The following is a 21,084-nucleotide window of genomic DNA, read 5'->3' as shown; positions in this document are numbered from 1 at the left end:
GCAATAGTAGTTTTAAATCTTTAACACTTGCAGAAAGTACACCAATAAAACGCAAATAAATCATTTTTATTCCTAATTCGAAAAGTGAATCACTTAAGCATAAGTATCTAACTAGCAATAGATAGAGATCAAAGAAATTGGCCAAATTTGTATATAACATGCTCAGTTAATAAAGGATTTATTTGACTAATTCTAGTGGCTAATTTATATGTAACAGATTATGAATGTAATTGTAAACTAAGATATTTTAAGACATACCCATTACTATATTAGTCGAACAACCAAAAAAATGAATTACAGAAAGAATAAGATGCCCACCAATTGCCTCTTGAACTGTCTTATATAAGATTTAAGAATCAGTGATCCACTTTCATAATAAAATGCTATCTTGCTTGATTACCCGTTAATGATCCACTTACAAAAAGGCCTCTGCCAATGATTCTTCTGATATACCTGGAAATATCATCTCAAGGTAGGTCAAACCCATATCAAACTCTTCTTCCATATTTGTCTCTTTATCATCATCTTCACCATTTCTATCATCTATTGTGCTTCTTCTTCAGCATCATCTCATCGGATAAAGCTAATGTTTGCTGGTACTGTGTTGGTTCAAGTTTACATCTTTAAGATCATCATTTCCCATCAAATTGTAACCAATCTATTTCAATGCTTCATTTCTTCTTGAAAGTGGAATGTATGGTTCAGCATATGGGTTCAGCGAAGAAGATTTTCCAGACTTCATTGCACAGTTGGATTTTTATTAATCAGCCACATATATAGTGATGAACCCTAATTCTTCCTCTCACCAATCAAAGAAAACAAATATGTTTTCATTAAGGAAAACCTAATGTATTCCGATGAGTTGATTCCAACAGATCAAGTTATTTAATATATCAAGAAATCAAAAGGAGCAAACCAGATTGAGAGAAAAAATAGTTTCCATGACCTAACAATATGAATCAAATGAAAAACAATCTTGATAGTGGGATACATAACATGATTAAGAATATGACAAAAATCAAAACTCATATGATGTTTTTTCCTTCTTCTCCAAGATTCCAGCCTGTGGACAAATCAATCTGGGCGGAGGACAGAGCGGGCGGAGGATGGAGCGACGGACAGAGCGCAGGACGGGTGGGGTGATGGATGAAGCAACGGACGGAGCGACGGACCGACGTAGTGGATATGTGGACGGACGGAGCGAATCTATGGCCGTTCTAGAGGTGGTAGCGACAGAACGAAGGAAGGAAATAAATTAAAGAATGTCACCGAGGGCGTAAGGCGGTCACTCGGAAATAATATGTTCACCGAGAGCTGACTTCAAGAGCCCTCGGAAATATATTCTATCCGCGAGAGATAATTACTACCCTTGGTGACCTTGTTATATATTCGCGAGGGAAAACAAATTCTCTCGGTTAAAAATAAATTTCCATGAGCATTTACTCGCTCTCGGTGAACCTCCTTGGTAATTACATTTTCTACTAGTGTAGGATTAAGGTTATAAGGTTTCAAGATGCAATGTTGATGAAATGGTAAATCAGTGATGTTAACATGTTCCTTTAATCCTGTTGATTATCCTCATATGTCAATTTCTAAGATTGGTTGGAGGAATTTGTTCAAGCTGCAATGAATGGGACTTGATGTTGTTGTTGTATTGTTGATGCTTATGAACTTATCATAGTATGTTATGTTTGTTCTTTTAATCCTGTCAGATATTATTTGTAAATTGGTTAAGACTTAAAGGTAAGAGTTATGATCATTTCATTTTGGCTGGTTAGTTACTGTGTGGATAAGAAAAAAATAAATAAATTTAAATTCATGTTTGATCCAGCCTTCTTTTTGTTTCTAATTTTTATAATGTTTACTTTTTATACATTTTTCTTGAATATTATTTATTGTGTAATTAATATTGAATAATCAAATAGTTTGATAATCTTAAAAAAAAGGTAAATATGGTATATAATATATGGAATGTTGAAAAAGAAAAGTGAATAAGAGAAGGAGCACTACATTCTACCAATAAGTAAGCACATCATAAAACTGATAAAAAGACAAAAAGGAAATGTATATTTAGATTGATAGATTGATCATAGATAGATAGAGAGATATGTCTTTATATAGTAATTAGGTTCATGCATGATAATATATATATTTATTCAAGGAGAAGATGAAATAACTTAGACATTTCGTTGGTTGATGGGTTCCTTTTGTGCATTGAAGTAAACAATTGCAACCGGAAACCCCAAGCATAGGTGATGAGAGAAAGCTCTAGTGTTGAAGTTGGCCCTGGTTATGATATTTGGCTTCTCAATAGTTTGGTCAACATATTTGGACTGTCTAAATAGTATTAGAATATAACGGTGAATTCCAACAGCTGGGCATGGCTCCATGTATGGAACTATCTCTTTTCCTGCATTTTTAGTTTACTCATATTTCAGTAGGTGAGTGCAAGAATTCATATATTTAAGGTTATGAGTTTGAATCTTCCCACCTGATACTCAATGATTAGTTAACTAATTACATTTTAAGGTTACACAACACAAAATTAACGCACCTTGACCAGAATTGGTACCTCCCGGAATGTTGGCTACAATCCTAAAAGGATAAAATGAAACATTAGTATACATGGAATTGCTGAACTCTTCTTACTATATGGATTTAACCTCTGGAGAATCAATGAGATTGAATCCTCAGATATACGGACCCCTGTTCTCAAGGGGACAAAACAGTCATTTGAAACAAAAAAATTTTTTTTACTGGTTTGCCCTCACTCTTGTAAAGGAACATGAATCCCCAACAGGCGTTTGATATACCCAAAGGATTCTATCACATTTTTATATGGGTTTGTAAGGCTTAATATATTATTACATGTTACTATTGTTGCTCCTTTAATGTTTAATGCATTTTGATGGTAGAAATATGTAGTTAGTATATTCTTATTAAAACAAATCTTAATGGAATAATTGTTAAATAAAATGTTTAAATAAGATGTTCAAGACTTAAAGCTTGTTTGATATTTGATTATTTGAGATTTTTTTTTTTAATTTTGTCTAACAAATCTTGTTTGCTAAAATATGTAAATTATTTGAGTTTTTAATTCGTTTAATTACTAAAAAAAAAATTATATTTAAAATTAATAAAAAATAAAATATGAATATTTTAATATTTTTAGTTAATCAAATAAGTGATTTAATATTTATAATAATAATGTAATGATATGATATGTAGAGAATTTCTAAAATTAATTTGTATTATTAATAACTTTTTCTAAAAAAAGATAAAATATGACCAATGAGAATTAAAGTGTAAGATAACCAATGATTATGGTGACTTTCTCCTAAGCGATGTTTCAGTTTTTATAGATAATCAATTCTTCTAGTCTTAAAAAGTTCTATTTGTAATATTACAAAACTTTTAAACATTTAAAAAATATATTTCTAATTTATTATTTTTATCTTATCATCATAATAGTAGGCTTAATATACATGCATGATTAATTAGGTTTGTAAATTTAATTAAAAAATAGGTTTAAAATGGTTTGAGTACTTATTTAGTTTTTTGAAAAAAATAGATAAAAGGGAAAGAGAGGACAACCAGTGCACCCATTCTCTCATGGAGGGCTCGCTAGGGCTTGGCATATCTGGATCTGTCATTACCTGATCATGCAGGCCAAAAAGAAGAATTAATATAATATAAAAAAATACATTTGTATGTATGAAATAAATGACATGTGAGTTTGCTTTGTTCATTAGTTTTCACTTATTGACAATTAATTGATTAATCAATGCAGGTCTAAGTGGTCCATTTCAGTGCATGCTATAACATTATATTCAAGTAGCATTGTTATTTAACTTTCTAAAAGAAAGTTGGATTGATTTATTTTACAAATTCAACAGTTACATCATTTCATTCATTTTTTTTTTATTTTCATACATCACATTACCTAATTTATTAAATAAAATATTTTTTATATTTTTATAAAATTATTTTATATTATACCCTTTATGTTATTTTACAAAATAAATCATACATTTAACTCCAGTAAATTTTTTAACTTGCATTTAATTTATCATTGTAAATGTAAAAGTCTAAAACTGGGCAATACCTACTTAAAAAATATCAACGAAAACTTGTAATGTAAAATATCTCAGGTCAAAAGCCAATCAACGTGCAAGTAAAAGTCCAAATCGACGCAATAACTAACAGAAAACCCCAAAATCCCGTTTAACCTAAAATTCAAATGAGGGCAATAACCTCTAAAACAAAGCCGGTAACTTTATTTGTTACTGAGATCGATGGTTAGACTTTTAATATTTAATTTAGTAACGGACAATTGTTTAATTGATTCTTGTGCCTAATCTGTATAAAATTCTTAATCATTTTTCTAACAAAAGAAAATGTGACTTTCTAGTAAATATAATTTTCATGTTTGATATAAAAAGAATTCTACATGCACTAACTCAAATACCCAAAAAAAAGATTAATAAAATAAAAGGTAGATAGAGAAATCATTACCAAGGTGTAAAGCTCATTAGGCAATCCAGAAATGGTGACAGTCGGGGGATTGAAAGCCATGGAAGGCTTGATGCTGCAGCCATTAGTAACATGCTTGGTTGCATAGTAGACATCCATGTCTGCTGTGGGCACAAATGGATCCACCACATCTCCAATTATTTTACACATGATCAGAGGATTTATCGAACTAGCAGCCATCTGAGAGGAGAGGAATTAAAACAGAGAAAGAAATGAAGAGCTGATGAAGATAAGAGGAGGCTGATAGAACTAAGTGAAGGATATTGGTATATAAATATATAAATAAATAGATGGACAGTTGGAGTAGATGAGTGGGTTAAAATATGGGAAAGAACAATGTAAGAGAGAGGGCCAATTGTACATAACATGCATGAGAGACAACTCAATGAATAAATGACACAATTCCGTGTACTCAATTGTATTTACCTTTCTAATATTTTTTTTTTTGTAAAAAAATTTCTTACTTTAACCATTAAATATTTATATAATACTCTAGTTTTCTCCGTCCAATAGATTCATTTGGACAGCTTTCCATGAGCATATATGACACATCACCATCAACTCAACAGACATAAATTGATCAGAAAAATAGACCAGACAGAAAAATTTAACACTTCAACATGATATTAAGAATACCCTTCTTCTACATTACTGGAAAATCTAACTCTTCAACATTGTTGTTTGATCTCTAAAAACTTAAAAAATAAATATGATACAAAGAACATTGAGTTTATCATGTCATATAAGGGTTAAAATCAAAACCATCCTGTAATATGCATTTTATTTGATCAGAAAAATAACATATAATGTGAGACATTAATAATCTATTCTACTACCCTAAAGATTCTAAGAGGATATAAAACAATGCTCTATTCTACTACCCTAAAGATTCTAAGAGGATATAAAACAATACGTGTTTTGTCCCTAACTGATATTTGTTGAGCAACATCCTCCAATAATAATTTGCAAATAACAAAGAAACACTTGCATACTTGGAAAATTTCCCAAACATTCAAACTATAAAGTCCATCAATCAAAGTATGTTCATGATTTTATTTGTGATTCTTATACTCAAGGAAATCAAATTAACAAATAATCAAAATAACATACCTTATGTTATAATAATCGGTAACCCACCCACAAATTCATCTCTACAATCATCAACACATCACCAATTTTCTACTAATATTTATTTTCTTTCATTTAATCATTTTATATGACTAGTATAAATTATGTGCATTATTTAGTTTGCAATTTTTTTATGATAAACATGGAAAATGGAAAACACTATCAACACTTTTTTTTTGAAATGAAGAAAACTATTGTCAACAATTGTTTTTGGTCACTTAGGTTTAGGACAATGGTTGGGGAGAACCTGTTGCAAAATCTTTAAATTAAAATCATTTTAATGATTCTAAAATCTTTATGAATATTAAACCGAAAAGCGGAAGCGTGATCAAATCGAGCACTTACCTCCAATCATTGCTTGTCACTAGAAAATTGGTGATGAACCTTAGAGTGTGATTGAATCGAGCACTTACCTCCAATCATTGCTTGTCACTAGAAAATTGGCGATAAACCTTAGAGTAAAATCATTTTAATGATTCTAAAATCTTTATGAATATTAAACCAAAAAGCGGAAGCGTGATCGAATCGAGCACTTACCTCCAATCATTGCTTGTCACTAGAAAATTGGCGATGAACCTTAGAGTGTGATTGAATCGAGCACTTACCTCCAATCATTGCTTGTCACTAGAAAATTGGCGATGAACCTTAGAGTGTGATTGAATCGAGCACTTACCTCCAATCATTGCTTGTCACAAGAAAATTGGCGATGAACACCTTAGCTCTAAAGACTTATTTGTTTAATATAAACTACTCTCTCTCCCTTCAAATGACATTATGGAGATTATTGTAACCATACAATTAAATTTATAAATTTACCTTAAAATGACATTATGGAGATTATTGTAACCATACAATTAAATTTATAAATTTATTACAATGAATTAAATACATTAAATATCATATGGAGAATAACCTCCTACATTCATTGTGTAATTCCAAAGGTTGCAATATACAAATTAATTTGTACACATTATCGAATAGAACCATTTACACCTTAATGTGTATTACATTGTATTTGTTACATGAAATTAAATCTTACATTCTCCCACTTGGTCCATTTGTATAATATTTATCTTAAAAAAAGACAAATATATGAATCATGGTGTAACGCCAAAAATAGACTCTTCTTGAGAAGATTTTCGTTACTCGATAGTCGCGTCCCATAATTCACCTTCCTCTCGAGTGAGACGAGGAACCAAAATGGTAAGTTTGGCTAGAGTGAATTTAAAAACATCGATTTAGACTAGTTTTGATTTTTGTAGATTCATCACCTAATTTACTACTCAAAAAATTAGGAAAGAATAATATTTTACGTGTTCAAACAATTTTAGAAATTATGTTCTTGGTTCGGTGCTTGGTTACACGCAGGGATGAATCTAGGTAGGGGCTCGAGTGGGAAGAAGCCCACCCCGATTTTATTTTATTTTTACGTTTAAAAATATGATATTACCCCCTAATTAAAAAAAATTCAATAGAATTCACTATTTTATTTATTTAATTATTAAAAAATGGTAAAACTTACCTTTATTTACCCATTTTATCCAAAATTTTCTCGTTTCTTACTTTAGCTCAACCTAAAATTTGTTTAAGCCCACCCCACCACCGAATCCTGAGTCCGTCCCTGGTTACACGTGATAAATGGCTACCGCGCCATGTCTCACATGCCTCTCACTTGACAATTTTTACTTTACACTTTTGACCATTTAAAATAATATTATTCATCACCTTATTTATTTATTCAATCATAGACATGCGTTTAAAAATAATCTAAGCTTAAATACGTGTATGGTTTTGTATTTCTAGGGCATGTGTCTATATCATGGTTTTAAATCTTAAATGTAATGAATAAAATAAATGATAGTACTTGTTATTGAGAAAGGTGCGTATAGAACAAAATAAAAAAGTTAGTTTAAATAGAATTCAAACAAACCGGCTTAGGTATATATTTTAGTTTTTATTAGAAATCATTTTGTAATTTATATATAATATATTTTGTGTGTTTTTTAAAATAATGTTTTATGAATTTTGTTTTTTTTTATTTTTAAATTTAAATAAGGCCGTTTAATATAAAAAATAATAAGAAGAAAAAATAACAAAATGGAGCAAATCAATCTTGCTTTATGCCAGGTGGTTAAGGAGTTGACGAGAAACTTTAACGGCGAGTATCTAAGAAAGTTGAGCAAGTTTAAGGAGCGGGATTAACAAGGAAGGGATTTCGGGTTGAAAACATAAACGCTCTTAGCGTAGATGTTCTGGGATTAATATATTTAGAGAATCAAACGAGTTCAAATCATTTGTTGGTGTATTCATTTTGTATTTTTTTAAAGAAAACAAATTATAAAGCTACATTAAGAATGAGAGTGATTTGGGGGCTTATATAGTTTGCAAATTGTTTCAAAACAATTTCAATTTGCAATTTATACCACCTACAATGGAGATCTCCAACTCCAAAACTAAGAAGCAGCAAAAGCTTCAAGAACATCAACAATGGCCGCTCTTCCTTTTCTCTCTCCAAAAAAAACTTTCCTTCCTTTTTCTCCCTCACTCGATCTTTTTATCTAACTGTTTCCTCGTGGGCCTCGTGATCCTCGCGTCTCCATCATTGTTTGTCTTTTGAGACCAGCAACTGGATTTTTCCGAAAGATGTTTTTCTAATGGTGTTAAGGAGCATCAGACACAGAGGAGATGGACAAGCGGGGATGAAAGGGAAAGAGGGTCTGAGTGCTTAGCTGGCACCTAGTCCCTGTTTGTTTGAATTCTTTTGGGGTTTGGTTTGGGCATCAGTGCCTAAGCCTTGTTTGCTTTGTTAAATATATATATATATATATTACCAACTTAAAAACATTAATAAGTTATTTAGTTAAGTCAAATTTTTTATCTAAATAATATTTATAAAATAAATAAGTAATTGTTATATTAAATAATAAATTATATCATCAAACAAATTACTATATATTGACATATTCTAATTATTTAAATTTTCAATTTAGTATAATATATAACACTTATTAAAATTTCTTAATTTGAATGTAACAATCAAATTTTGCTTTAACTAGTTTTATTGTATTAATTTAACTAGCAGCACTGATCTTGTGCAAATTCGTACATTTGTACAATTAAAATATAAACAAATATTATTTATATATAAATATTTTAAAAATAAATATTATTATTAAAAATTTTAAATTGTTTTTAATTTATAAAATTAAATTCAATCCAAATTTAATGTTTATTTATATTTTTAAATTTATAAATTATATAAAGTTTGAAAAATATCTAAAAACAAATATATAATACATGAGTACCAATCATATAAATTGACAACATCCATTATATAAGAACAAAAATAATTTTAAAAAATAATTTATCAAATCATTTAATTTTGAATTAAATTTCCAATCAAATTAAAGTCTTACTTGAGTATAATATTTTTATTATTATATATTTATTTAAAAAATCATTTAAACAATTTATTTAGTTTTTTTATATTTATAATAATTTTGATTATTTAATAACCAAATTTAGTTAGAATTAATCTTTATCAAAATTAGAAAAATAAATAAATTGAATATAATAAATTATTTAAAAATATATAAATTGAATATAATAAGTTATTTAAAAATAAATAAATTAATATAATAGATATTTAAATAACAAATATTTAAAATTAATATATACATACATATAAATAATTAAAACAAATACAAGGTAATAAAATTGTTGTATACAATGTCTGAATTTTTTTTTATAAAAATAAATTATTATAATAGATAAGTAGACAAATATTAAAAAATAATTAAATATAAAATATGTGCTATATAAAAGTGTTCATACAATGTCATAAATTGTTTTCTTATAATAATAAATTATTTAAAATTAATATATATATATATAAATAATTAAATAAAAAAATCTACATATAATAATAAAAAAAATATTATTTTAAGTATTTTATTTTGTTATTTTATAATAATAAAAAAGTCTTAAATATATTTCTCAATCAATTTAAAACTTAACATATTTAGTTCTACATTTTTATTTTTTTTATTAATTTGTGTAGCCGCCCAAATCGGTGTCGCCTTTCTTAGTTTAGTAGGCGTCCCTTTGGTGTTTTTTCCTTTTAAATACTTGTTCCACGTAGATCTACCTACAAAAAAAATTATAGACAAACACAAGACATGTTATTTTTTTAATTTAGAATGTATTAATGAACGTTTATCTCAACTATAAAGCATACACATATTTACATAAGTATAGTAGGTACATAATAAAGGTTACAAGCGTGGTTCTATTGCTTGGGCACGACGAACGATGAGTCTTGGGAGTAATGATCTGATTTTTGTGTCTAAGTAAAATGTTAAGAGAAAGTTAGTTCGTAAATGGATCGTCCAACTGGAAAACATGTCAAGCAAAGTTATCAATGTAAAATAAGAGCATGCCCTCAATCAAGAATTTATACCCCGCCTTTTGCTACCTCTAAAATACAAACTCACAAAAATATGGAAGTGGAGATCGATCCAAGGACCTATGTTAAACTTACGAAACATCCATCAAATTTGGAATATGTTTCCATTCGTCATTAACTAATCTTTGTACATAATACTATAGGTGTACATATGATGTCGCACCACGCACATCATGTACTACCTCAAACAATAGAGTGATGTGTCCAAAATTAGAACCAATGCATGTAGAAAAACGAATTTGGGTGATGTACCATTTTTCCCTTTATTTATTATTTTGGATTTTTTACTTTTTAGATTTGTTTTTTTTTGTTATAGTTATAAAAATAATATTCTTAAAGATAACCAAAAGATTATTCAAGTTAAGTATCGATTAATCACTAGTAGAGAAGCTAGAAAAGTTGTAACCCTAAAAATCGACCCTTTTAGAAAATGTATTTTTGAACTTGATAGTCATTCACATAACTTATATTCCTCTCGAATCTTGAGTGAGACGAGGAACAAAATGGTAGACGCAACTAGAGCACGCATGTTTAAAATTGTCAATTTAGACTAGTTTTGACAGTTTTTAGAGTCGTCACCTAGTTACTCATTGAGAAATTAGGGGAAAAATATTTTGCGTGTTCAAACGTGTTTTAGAGATTATGTATTTGGTTCAGTGCTGGTTACATGTGAGAAAAAGTATCGACACTATGTCTCACGTACCCGTCACATGACGATCTCGACTCTACACTTTTGGTCATTTAAAAATATATTGTTTTACACCTTAAAAATATGCATTTAAAACTGAATCTAATAAGCATGTGTTTAGTTTATGTATCAATCATGCGTCTACGTTATTGTTATTGTTATGATTATTGGTCTTAAACTTAAAATATTAAGAAAATTTTTAGTACTATAGGCGAATAGGAATGCTCATAAGTGGTACACATATTACGAAAGGGTCTAGGAACAATTTTGGGCCGATCTCACAATGGAAAGCAACCTCTAGCTTCAAAAGTTAAGAAATCTCAAAATCCAAAAGTGAAGCAATTGTGGTTCTCTTTTTTCTTCCTCTTCCCTTTTTCATGCCTTCCCTTCTTGCGTGAAATGGTCTATAAGAGGAATTGAAGAAATCCCGACCTCGAGCTAAGCAACACGTAGCCCTAATTTTGTAGATTTCGAAAATATATACTAATGTTTCGTCGGACAAATAGTTCTTAACCGGTCTCTAGTTTCGTGCAAGAGTTTGGGAAAATGATCTCAATCATTTTGTGGTCATTTCTATTTTTTATTCACTAAAAAGTTCACAAATGTCTATTTGAGTTGTTTTTTTTTTTTTTTAAAAACTCATTTTTCATTTGTTACTATCATCCGTGGGAGAAGCATCAGGGCCCTGTTTCACATTTTCTTTTCTGCACAACAAAATAATTAATTAAAAAATAGATATAATTTATATTTAAAAAAATTAACATATTAAAAATTAAAAATATATGGTTTAAAATGTGTGTCTACAAGATTTTTTTTTTATAATAAATGTCATATAGACGAAAATAATCCAAAAAATACCTACAATTCCAAATATATCTCATACACTCAAATCATAGTATTACACGTCAAGTTCACCCCATTACCCAAAGTCTCAAATGTGATGTGCTTTTATTCATCCATGTGATAGAAGCTTTATATAATTAATTATTTTTATTATTATTACTTTATATACTTAAATATTTTAGTATACTTTGAACAGACAACAATGATCTATTTTTATTTTGGTTTGCCTTACAGACTTTCTGATGAAACTAGAAAGACCTGAATACCAAATTCACCCGAATCGTCAGAATTCCAAATGAAATATCGATTAAATTAATGTTCACCTACTAAGAATTCTTATGAGACAGGATTACACATTCGTATTAATAAAAAGACAAGGGTCTCTCGACCAATAGTTTAGAACAGTTATATGTGGACAAAGCAAAGCTGAATAAATAAAGTTCTTCTGCTATTTTTCTTTTTAATGATCTTGAAGTATTTGGTTCTTTTTATCATCATACAAGCATAAACAAATAGAGTTTCAAACTGAAACAATCATACCAAATATTTCTAGAACAATGAATCTTCACAGTAGAAATCATGAATAAAATTTCATAATTACTAAAGTAAGAAATCTAATCAAACTCGAAGTTCCTTCCAAATCCTATGCATGATTTTCTAACTTATCATAGTATTGACTTTTCATGGGATAAACATGACTAGGAATTAAAAAACTTATAAAAACAATTAAAAATTAGACTTAGCTGACATTCTTGATATGAAAGCTCTCAATTTCGATCGTGTTAGAATCATTGGAACATAGCAACAAAATTGGAGAGTCCTATTGTGGCGTAACCTGAAATTGGATAGGAGCATGAGAGGAGAAGAAAACTTTTTTTTCCATATGCTCTTCTTCTCTAGTCAACCAAAAGAAGTTCCTTCGTTGCCTCTCTTTCTCTACTATTCTCCCAAAAACAACCCCTTCCTTGCTTTTTATCGTTGCCTTATTTTCCTTGTTGCCTCGAGCTCCACGAGGCTACAAAAAATCTTCCACAAAAGACGCACAAACAAGCTAAGAATTTTGTCCTTTTAAATCATTTATGGAATACCTAGTTTGGTTTGGGGTCTAGGTGGCATGCTGCGCTTAGGCCGCGTTTTACTTAACGTTCAATAAACTTTTTTCCAGGAAAAACAAAACAAAATGCAAATTAATTAAGAATATAAAATTAAATTTAAATCTATATAACACTAGTAAAAGAAGATAGCAACAACGATGCTAAAACTGTCGCTAAAGGTTAATTTACCGTCGCTGCAAATCATTTCTCACGGTAGAAAGACACGTCGATAATGTACCGTAACTAAAATATGGGTACAGTAATAAATACCGTCGCTAAAGTATTGGCTAATGAGAACAAAATACCGTCACTAAAGGGTGGCTAAATGATTTAATCATGGTCGCCAAAATTCAGATAAGCTCCAAATAATTTTTTTTAATACAAAAAGAATATATCTTTCATATTACTATACATTAGATTTATTTCTATAATATAGAAATATTATTTATACAAAATATATGACTAGTGAACTAGTTAAAGCTGAATTTTCTTAAAAAAACACAAATCTTATCTTCTTATAGGTCTTTGTGTGAAATCTTTAAGTGAATTTCTACAATTTCTCAATATCAACACAAACTACACCAATAATTCTGCAATTGCTCAGCATCCTATATTATACACAAACTGGACCAATAATAATTCTACAATTTCTTAGCATCCTACTAAAACATATTTAATTAATAAGTTAAATGACTGAATAAAACATATAAAGAATATAATCTTATAATAATTAACTCATAATATTTCCAGATTCTTTATAATTTATAGCACTTGGAATGATATGCTAGGTTGGGTGAAATTCATATTCCCTGAAAAATAGCATTATTTTAAAGTGAATAAAATCTTAATTAATAAAATTTCTTTACAAATGAAATTAATTCCTTACCAATTTTAGATTTGTCAAATTATTGAAAGTAGAAGGAATTAAACCATTAATTCAGGTTCTTTGGAGATCTCTACTAAGTGATAATTCAACAAATTAACTAAACATATATACATATGCAACTAAACATTTCTAAGGAAGTTACATTATTCTATTAACATTTCACAAATGTGTCTGTCTTACAATATAATTAGACTAAATACAATCACTATAATTTATTCACTTTCTTGTATTGTTTGGATCACAAATAATGGAAATTCAATAAAAAATAGTGAATAAATCACTTAGACAAAACATCATAGTGCATACTAGTATCACAAGATCGATTGAAGAGACAATAGATATCTATCAGATTAATCATTCCACCAGTTCTCTCTTGAGAGGAGATTTGACAAACTCTGTCAACTAAGCAATAGAAAAAGATGATTATAAAAAGCCCAAAGGCTTATAATATAAAATAATAGGATTGAACATAAAGGTGAATAAATATTGGAAATCCATAACTTATAGAAAATTTGAATACCTAATTTAGTACATATAATATGACATTCTAACATAAAATAATAGGATTGACATGATCCACATAAAAATGAATAAATATTGGAAACCCAAAACCTATAGAGAAATTTAAATAATGATTTAGTACATATAAAATGACCGGAGCTAGTTAGTTCAATATCCAAACCACTATTTAAGAAGCACTCTAATTAAAATTCTATCAGCAATAATTAAAAGTTACTCGCAAGCTCTATACTTCAAAGTTACAAAATGTGTTCTAGGATTGATATACTTATTTTTTTCTTTATTCCTAGCACCAATAATCATTCATTATTTCCTTATTGAATTTAACCAGCATTGTTATTAATGATGGTGTGTGAAATCTCTTCTTAATGTTGTACTCAATATATTTAAGAGTTCTAATTATATTGATTTTTGGGTTACCTTAAATAAACAACTCGTTATCTTCTACTAATGTTTGGAATCTCATCAAGTATAGATGTTGATGTTAGTATGTGGAATGTTATTTTGTTGTCATTATATAGTTCCTATAAATAAGTTCATTAAATGATTCACTTTTCATAAAACGGGTAATGATAATAGACAAGTTTAAAGACAATTGCACCCTTGAAACACCTAGCCAAACAAAACCTGATCAATAAAGAAATAAAGCTTTTTAGACTCAGACACATATTCTTCCATGGGATCGAACATCCCCTGAATAAGTTAAACAGACTTTCCCTCTGAATTAGGAACAAATAAGCTCGTCATAAGCCTTTTATATAGATTCCCCGCTTCCTTTTGTGAAATATTAAGAGCAAATAAGACGACTTTCGCTAGTAAGAGGTCGCTCACATGGATTTGTCATTTGTCTTTTCAGTTGTGGAGGTTCTTCAATGGGAGATGAAGAGGTTGGAAGAACAAATGGTTCGTCAATGGGATTTTGTAGTACTCTCCTGTAGACCCCCCATTTTTACACCCTAGATACCTAATAAAAAACCCGGCCCGAAATAATACTCATGTTTGTTTATTGAACCGGGAAAACAAAAATAGAAACACCTCGTGGAAAACCGACCCAGAAAAAATTAAAAGATAACGATCTAAAGGTCGAATTTCATAATGACTCTATTTTCCCAACCCGTGACACGTTCATGTTGTACGTTTTAAAAAATCTTGAATTTTAAGTATAATATTACTGTTTGCAAATTTGTGCAGAAAATGCCCAAAAAGAGGGAAAACAAGAGAACGGGTCAACCCGAGTCAACCTGCCAACCGACGAGTCAACCTTGGTCAAAGAGGGATCAAGCACATGTCAAGAAGAAGGGGGAAAAGAGTAGACTGGTCTTTTAAAGTGGAAAAACCGGATTGTTTGAAAAGTGAGTTATTTGTAAAGGGGATTATTGGAAAAGAGAATCAAGAATCCTTAAGTTTGAAGTCCCCATTGAGCTTCCATTGGAACCCTAGACTTCATGAATTTACCCCGGCTTCAATACTGGATGAAATTCAATGATCTTGGATGTTTTGAAAAGTTACATTAGTCCTCTTTCATATGGTGTAGCCCAATCTCCCATTGGTGCAGTATATCTAGACGAAATCCGGTCATGAGTGGAAGGTGTTCCTAAGAGGTTTAAATCGAACACCCTTTCACTTAAAAATTCGTAACTTGATCTGTACTTGATGGTTTTGAATATTTCAAGTTGGGTTGGAAAGATAACTCGCATATCTTTCCATTGGAACCACTCCCGAACCGTGGTTCGAAGGTTAAGGCCCTCATTCGATCTGTACAAGGGAAGCAGTACTAGCGATTCAAATCCTGGGAGCCATTTGAAACTATGCTGCACTTCCAAAAATCATATCTGTTTAACCAATGATCCAACTTCAGTGTATGAGCTACCATTGGAAAGCCCTTTCAATTCTCTTTTCAAATATACCAAATAGTTCTCCCAGTTCTCCCTTAATCTCAGTCCAAGTCGCTTGCAGCGAAGGTGAGGCGTGAACTGGCGCGTTTCTATGAGGCTAGTCTCCTGACCAACACGGACCATTTCGTGAGAAAAATAGAAAATAGAGATGTAGGAAAGAGTCTTGCCTTTCCAATGGTACCAACCTCATTGTGAGAAAAGCCCTGTGCACAAAGTTATGGGCTATTAAAGTTATGAAAGTGAAAACCGTGGGATTGAAAAGATTGAAATGGAAGGGTGACTTTAAAATATCATAACTTTAGATAGAGAGGTCCGTTTGGGTTCATTCAAAAATGAGATTCACGTTCGTGATGTTAAGAATTTTCCATAATATTTTCACAATTTTCTGAGCAAAAACGAGGCCAGACAGATTTATTTGGGATGATAGTGCAAATAATGGAAAAGAAAAAACGGAAAAGAAAAAAAAATAATATATGTATATATTTTCTTTATTCCGAGCGTGCCTTCGAATTTTTCCAAAATTCCAAATAGGTCCCTGTGCTGAAGAAAAAGAAAGGAGATCAGTTAAGGGGAGGGCATCAGTTTTTCAGTTTTTTTGATCTGGAGGGGCGGTTACCAAATCAGAGAGAGTTTAGATATTGCTTCCATCATTGAAGAAAGGGGAGGGCAATTTCGACCTGAAGATCTGATTCCTTTCTCAGTCAAAGAAGAAATACAAACATCAAAGCCTGTTACCTGTGATTTTGGCTGCAGCTACACGACGAAGAATGACAGAGAATTCACTGGTGGACGTCCTTTGATTCTCCGCCTCATTATCCGCGTGGGAACATCAGCTACATAGGACACTTGAAGAAGAAGACGACACTAGCGAATCGAATCGAAAGGGAAAGAAGTAAACGAAGACTGTCTGTGTTACCTCTTTCATTCGTTCCAAGCTCTTCCTCTCGTCTCATCTTCCATCATTACGCAGGTAATCCTTCAAACTTAATAATGTATTTGAAATGTTGATTGGAGGCATCGGTTATGAACACCGATGCCATTTGATGGTTAAAATGCAATTGCATGTTCTTTCTTTGATTTAGATTACGATTGTGTGTTTTGCTGTTGTAGTTGGTTTTAATCACTTGAATGCTTAGATGTTAGGTTAGGATGGTCTAGAAAGCTTGATAGGTTAGGTTTTCTTTATTCATGAATCCGCTTCTGCTGCAATCACGATAATTGTGTCGAAGGAGAAACCCGCACAGGCTGTTTCCTTCTGAAAGTCTGCTGTAGAGTTTACAGCAGCAAAGTCATCAATCGCGATTCCGGCGCATAGGCAGCCGTTAAGGCGGACTCTATGAAGAATAGATGAGTTGAGCATCGAGCTTTGTCGCGTCCTGGAGTAGGCGAGCCCTAGGCGATCTCAAGCATCGTCGAGGCTTGTTGGGGAAACTGGAAGTAGGCTAGCCAATGTTTAGGGTTAATTCGATTGGGATGTTGGAACTCCAAGCGAAACGGAGTAGGTCGTCGCAAGGATCTCGTCGAACGGATGACTGTTGCAGGCGCAGGGTTCGCCGGAGGTCGTCTAGCCGGAAATCGCCTCGCCGGAGACAGGGAGAAGGCCGACGATGGTTAACTTTTCTTTTCTTTTATCTGTTTTCCCCAACTTCTGTTGAAGTTGCAAAGAAGCCCTTGGGCTTCTTTAATCTTTAAATGGGTATTTTTTCTATTTTAATTTCGAATTATTTTTAATTCGAGATTAAAATAGCCCTCCAACTTTTCTTTCTTTTTTTAAATAAACTCCGGGGCTTGATTTTCATTTTATTTTAATTTTAAACTTTTTAAAAACCAAAAATAAAATAACTTAAGGTCCTGTTTGTTTCCTGAATTCAACAAACGACTTTAAAATGAGGATTAAGTATTCAAATCACTTTCTAACTTTCTCAAATTTTCCCAAAAATTTCAAAATATTATTTTCTTCAAAAATAATTTTTACCGGAATTTTTAAGGCCTGTTTGGAAAACTTTCTATCTTTGCAGTGTCATATCGGGGGTTTTATAATTCCGAAAATTCCAAACTCGATTCCTATGAGCTCCTAATAATATTTTTGACTATCATATGAATGTTTTTGGGAATTTTGGGAATTATTCTTGAAAATGACTCATTTTAATGAGTTGTACTCAGAGTTTTCCTTAACTCTAAAAATTCTTAAAAAAATGGGAAACACTTGGGACCTTGAGTTATTTTATCATCTTCTCTCCTTTGTCTAAAGAGCATAATACTTCCAATCTTCAACCCGAAACTTTGTCCTTATCGTTCACACTTGTATGTCCTCCCTCTGGAATCGTGACTCTTGTTTTTCCTGAGAACTTTGCTATATGCTCTTCGATGCTTTTCAATGCTTCAATGCTTTTCAATGCTTTATCCTCTTCAAGCACCTCATGAATAGGACTAGCCCCTTACAAATGATTAAGATTTTCTCACACAAGCAAAAGAGTTCTGAACTTAGAACGAAAACGTAATAATCCTTCAAACATCATATGGCTAATTACTTAGGAGTAGAGACTGTCTGTAAAGACAAGCGTATGGGACATAGCACCGTAGGCCATTTCCTAATACGTAACCAAACACCGAACTCTTAAAACAGATTTCTGATTTTTCTTTTCTTTAGTTTCTTTGGGAAGTAAACTAAAGTGGCGATTCTAAAGTCAATTAGATCGATACATTCGCGAGTGTATTCGATTTAAAACCTGTACGGGCCAATTTAATTCGAAAAAAGGGAGCGTATGCCAATCAATAAAAAAGGGGGGCACACGCGCCAGAAAATGGAAGGGAACTGAATTGAACGCGTACAGAAAACTGGCGACTCTACTGAGGATTACCTAAGATGTTTAGCTCAAAACATGAAGTTGGCCAAACTACCCCAAAAATTTCGAAGGATGTTACGTTTATAACTTCACAACATTTTGCTTGAGGGTGTGAGAACTCGTGAACAATATGAATTTTGTATTCACATTTGCTTGATTGTTTGCTTGTTCAAATTGCATGAGGGTAAAACCCGACAAAGCTCGACGCTTTTAATTTAAGGGGTGTGCAAATAGAAACGTTGTCATAAATATTATTTGCATATGAACGGGCTCAAACGCTCATTTTACTTCAAAGTCGTGTAGTCAAGGAGTATTTATAGGATACTAACTACACCAACAAGCTGTGTGCCCAAAAATGTATCGCTTGAAACTCTGAGATACATTAGTCTCTCTCATCTTACTTCTTCTTGATTACAGCGTTCTCCACGCTGTAAGCCAACCACAATATTTAAAAGATGAATGTTGAGCATGTTTGCGCGATGTTGATATAATTATGTGATAAAAAATGTGACGATTGTGTTCGTACGTAAATGTGAATATGTTTCAAAATAGAACTCCTAACGCGAACAAGCAATTTAATCGAATGCTTGTTTATTCAGGATCTTCCATTCATTCACCACGGCACCTCGAAGAGACCCTTCAACTGGACGGTTCACCAAGTCTACAAGCCCAATTCCTGAGATGGCTGAAACTCCCCATTCGAGTCCCCAACCTCTTACCGCCGTGGAGTCGTAGGACATGCGTGATATGATGAAGAACATGATGCTGGTGGTCACTCGACACTCCGAGAATGTGGACGTCATCAGCGCTAACTTGCTAAGAACCACAACCGATCCTACTTCAGCCACGGTGGCCCAACCCGTTGCTCCTTCACCTCAGGGTGCACGACGAGACGTTCCCCCCACAAATCCAACCCCGCTGGAGGAGCAACCCCATGGTATGCGTCACGACAATACTCGAGCCACGAATCGCGTTCGTCATCCTTCTGTTGTAGGTTATGGTTCCCATTCTGAGGAGGAGAAAGAAGAAGAATCGTCATGGTACAGAGACACTGATGATGAAGACACTGACAACCATAGCCGTGCCTCGCTGTCCACCAACAAAGAGAGTTCTTCTTGCCGTAAAAAACAAACTCGAGTTGCTCCCGCTGTGAATCATACCGCAGCTTTTCAATACCCGCCGGAGTATCACGCTATGATGTCCAAGCTCGCTGACACCCAGGAAAAGATGCAGGTGCAACTGAACCAGATCTCTCAAGGAGGATCCCCAAAAATTGTTCATGACTGGGAGAAAGGTCTCCGCGAGGCCGAGAAGGGGACCGTTCCCCATGACTTACTACTGCCGGACATCGGTAAATTCACTGGAACCGAAGACCCAACCCTGTTCTTTGATAATTACATTGATGCAATGGGTCCTCTACACTTAGACACGCCAACCCTGCTTCGTCTATTCTCTCGATATTTGACCGGGAAAGCATTCAGGTGGTACCTGCGGAACCAAATCTCACGTTGCACGACTGTCAAAGAGCTGGGGGACGCCATTGCGGAAAGGTACAAGATGTTTATTTATCAAGAGATCACAAAAAGAGATCTAAAGTACATCAAGCAAGGCGATAAGGAGACGTTTGAATCATTCCTCAATAGGTGGAGGGCAGCAGTGTCCGACATTGACACCCCGCCTTCGGAACAGGCCCAGATCGACCTCATGCTTGAAAACCTAAATGACATGTACAACAGCGAGCTAGCCTCGCACATCTTCACCAGCATGGTCACTCTTATAAAAACGGGCAAGAACATGGACCGATCGAAGGCTCGTTTGAAGAACAAAGCCGTCGCTTCCTACCCCCTTCTCGAGCATACCCTGTGCCTAAACCGAGGGCCCCTGCTACCCATTATGTGGCTGGCACTTGGGCTAGTTCAGAAGTAAATATGGAAGGTCCTAAAGAGAGTGTGCCTCCTGCCCCGCCTCGCTATCCCGCGAACACTTCCCGCAACGTGCCTAATCGTACCAATACCTTTCCCCCTCACCAATATGATGATCTAGGCATGCCTCTTAGTAAAGCTCTAGAAGTGGTGATGTCCCAGAAACTCGTCACCCCGTTGACTCCTCGGCCCGGAAGGGAAATAGCTGGAAAACATCAGAAAGATTTTTGTGAATACCATTAGGCCCACGGTCATGAAACAAACC

General features: G+C 32.6%; 1 protein-coding gene across 1 annotated transcript; it reads right to left on the bottom strand.

The window, feature by feature from the left end:
* Positions 1 to 2,177: 2,177 nt before the first annotated feature.
* On the bottom strand, positions 2,178 to 16,174 carry LOC124918132 (protein MOTHER of FT and TFL1-like). Its single transcript, XM_047458356.1, has 5 exons — positions 15,998 to 16,174; positions 4,516 to 4,713; positions 3,595 to 3,656; positions 2,555 to 2,595; positions 2,178 to 2,410 (listed from the first exon to the last, which is right to left on the bottom strand). The coding sequence occupies exons 1-5, from the start codon at positions 16,172 to 16,174 to the stop codon at positions 2,178 to 2,180; spliced, it is 711 nt and encodes a 236-aa protein (XP_047314312.1).
* Positions 16,175 to 21,084: the final 4,910 nt, after the last annotated feature.

The sequence above is a fragment of the Impatiens glandulifera genome, unplaced genomic scaffold (assembly GCF_907164915.1).
Source record: "Impatiens glandulifera unplaced genomic scaffold, dImpGla2.1, whole genome shotgun sequence".
In the NCBI taxonomy this organism is placed as follows: domain Eukaryota; kingdom Viridiplantae; phylum Streptophyta; class Magnoliopsida; order Ericales; family Balsaminaceae; genus Impatiens; species Impatiens glandulifera.
This window is presented reverse-complemented; position numbering and strand designations above follow the sequence as displayed.

Bases quoted from the DNA above. Each gene is read 5' to 3' on its own strand.
- LOC124918132 (XM_047458356.1), bottom strand. From the start codon at position 16,174: ATGGTCCGTGTTGGTCAGGAGACTAGCCTCATAGAAACGCGCCAGTTC. The intron at 4,714-15,997 runs GTTAAACAGATA...CTCTCCTCTCAG, and splicing joins ACACTGAAGTTGGATCATTG to ATGGCTGCTAGTTCGATAAA. The intron at 3,657-4,515 runs GTAATGATTTCT...CTGCATGATCAG, and splicing joins CTAATGAGCTTTACACCTTG to GTAATGACAGATCCAGATAT.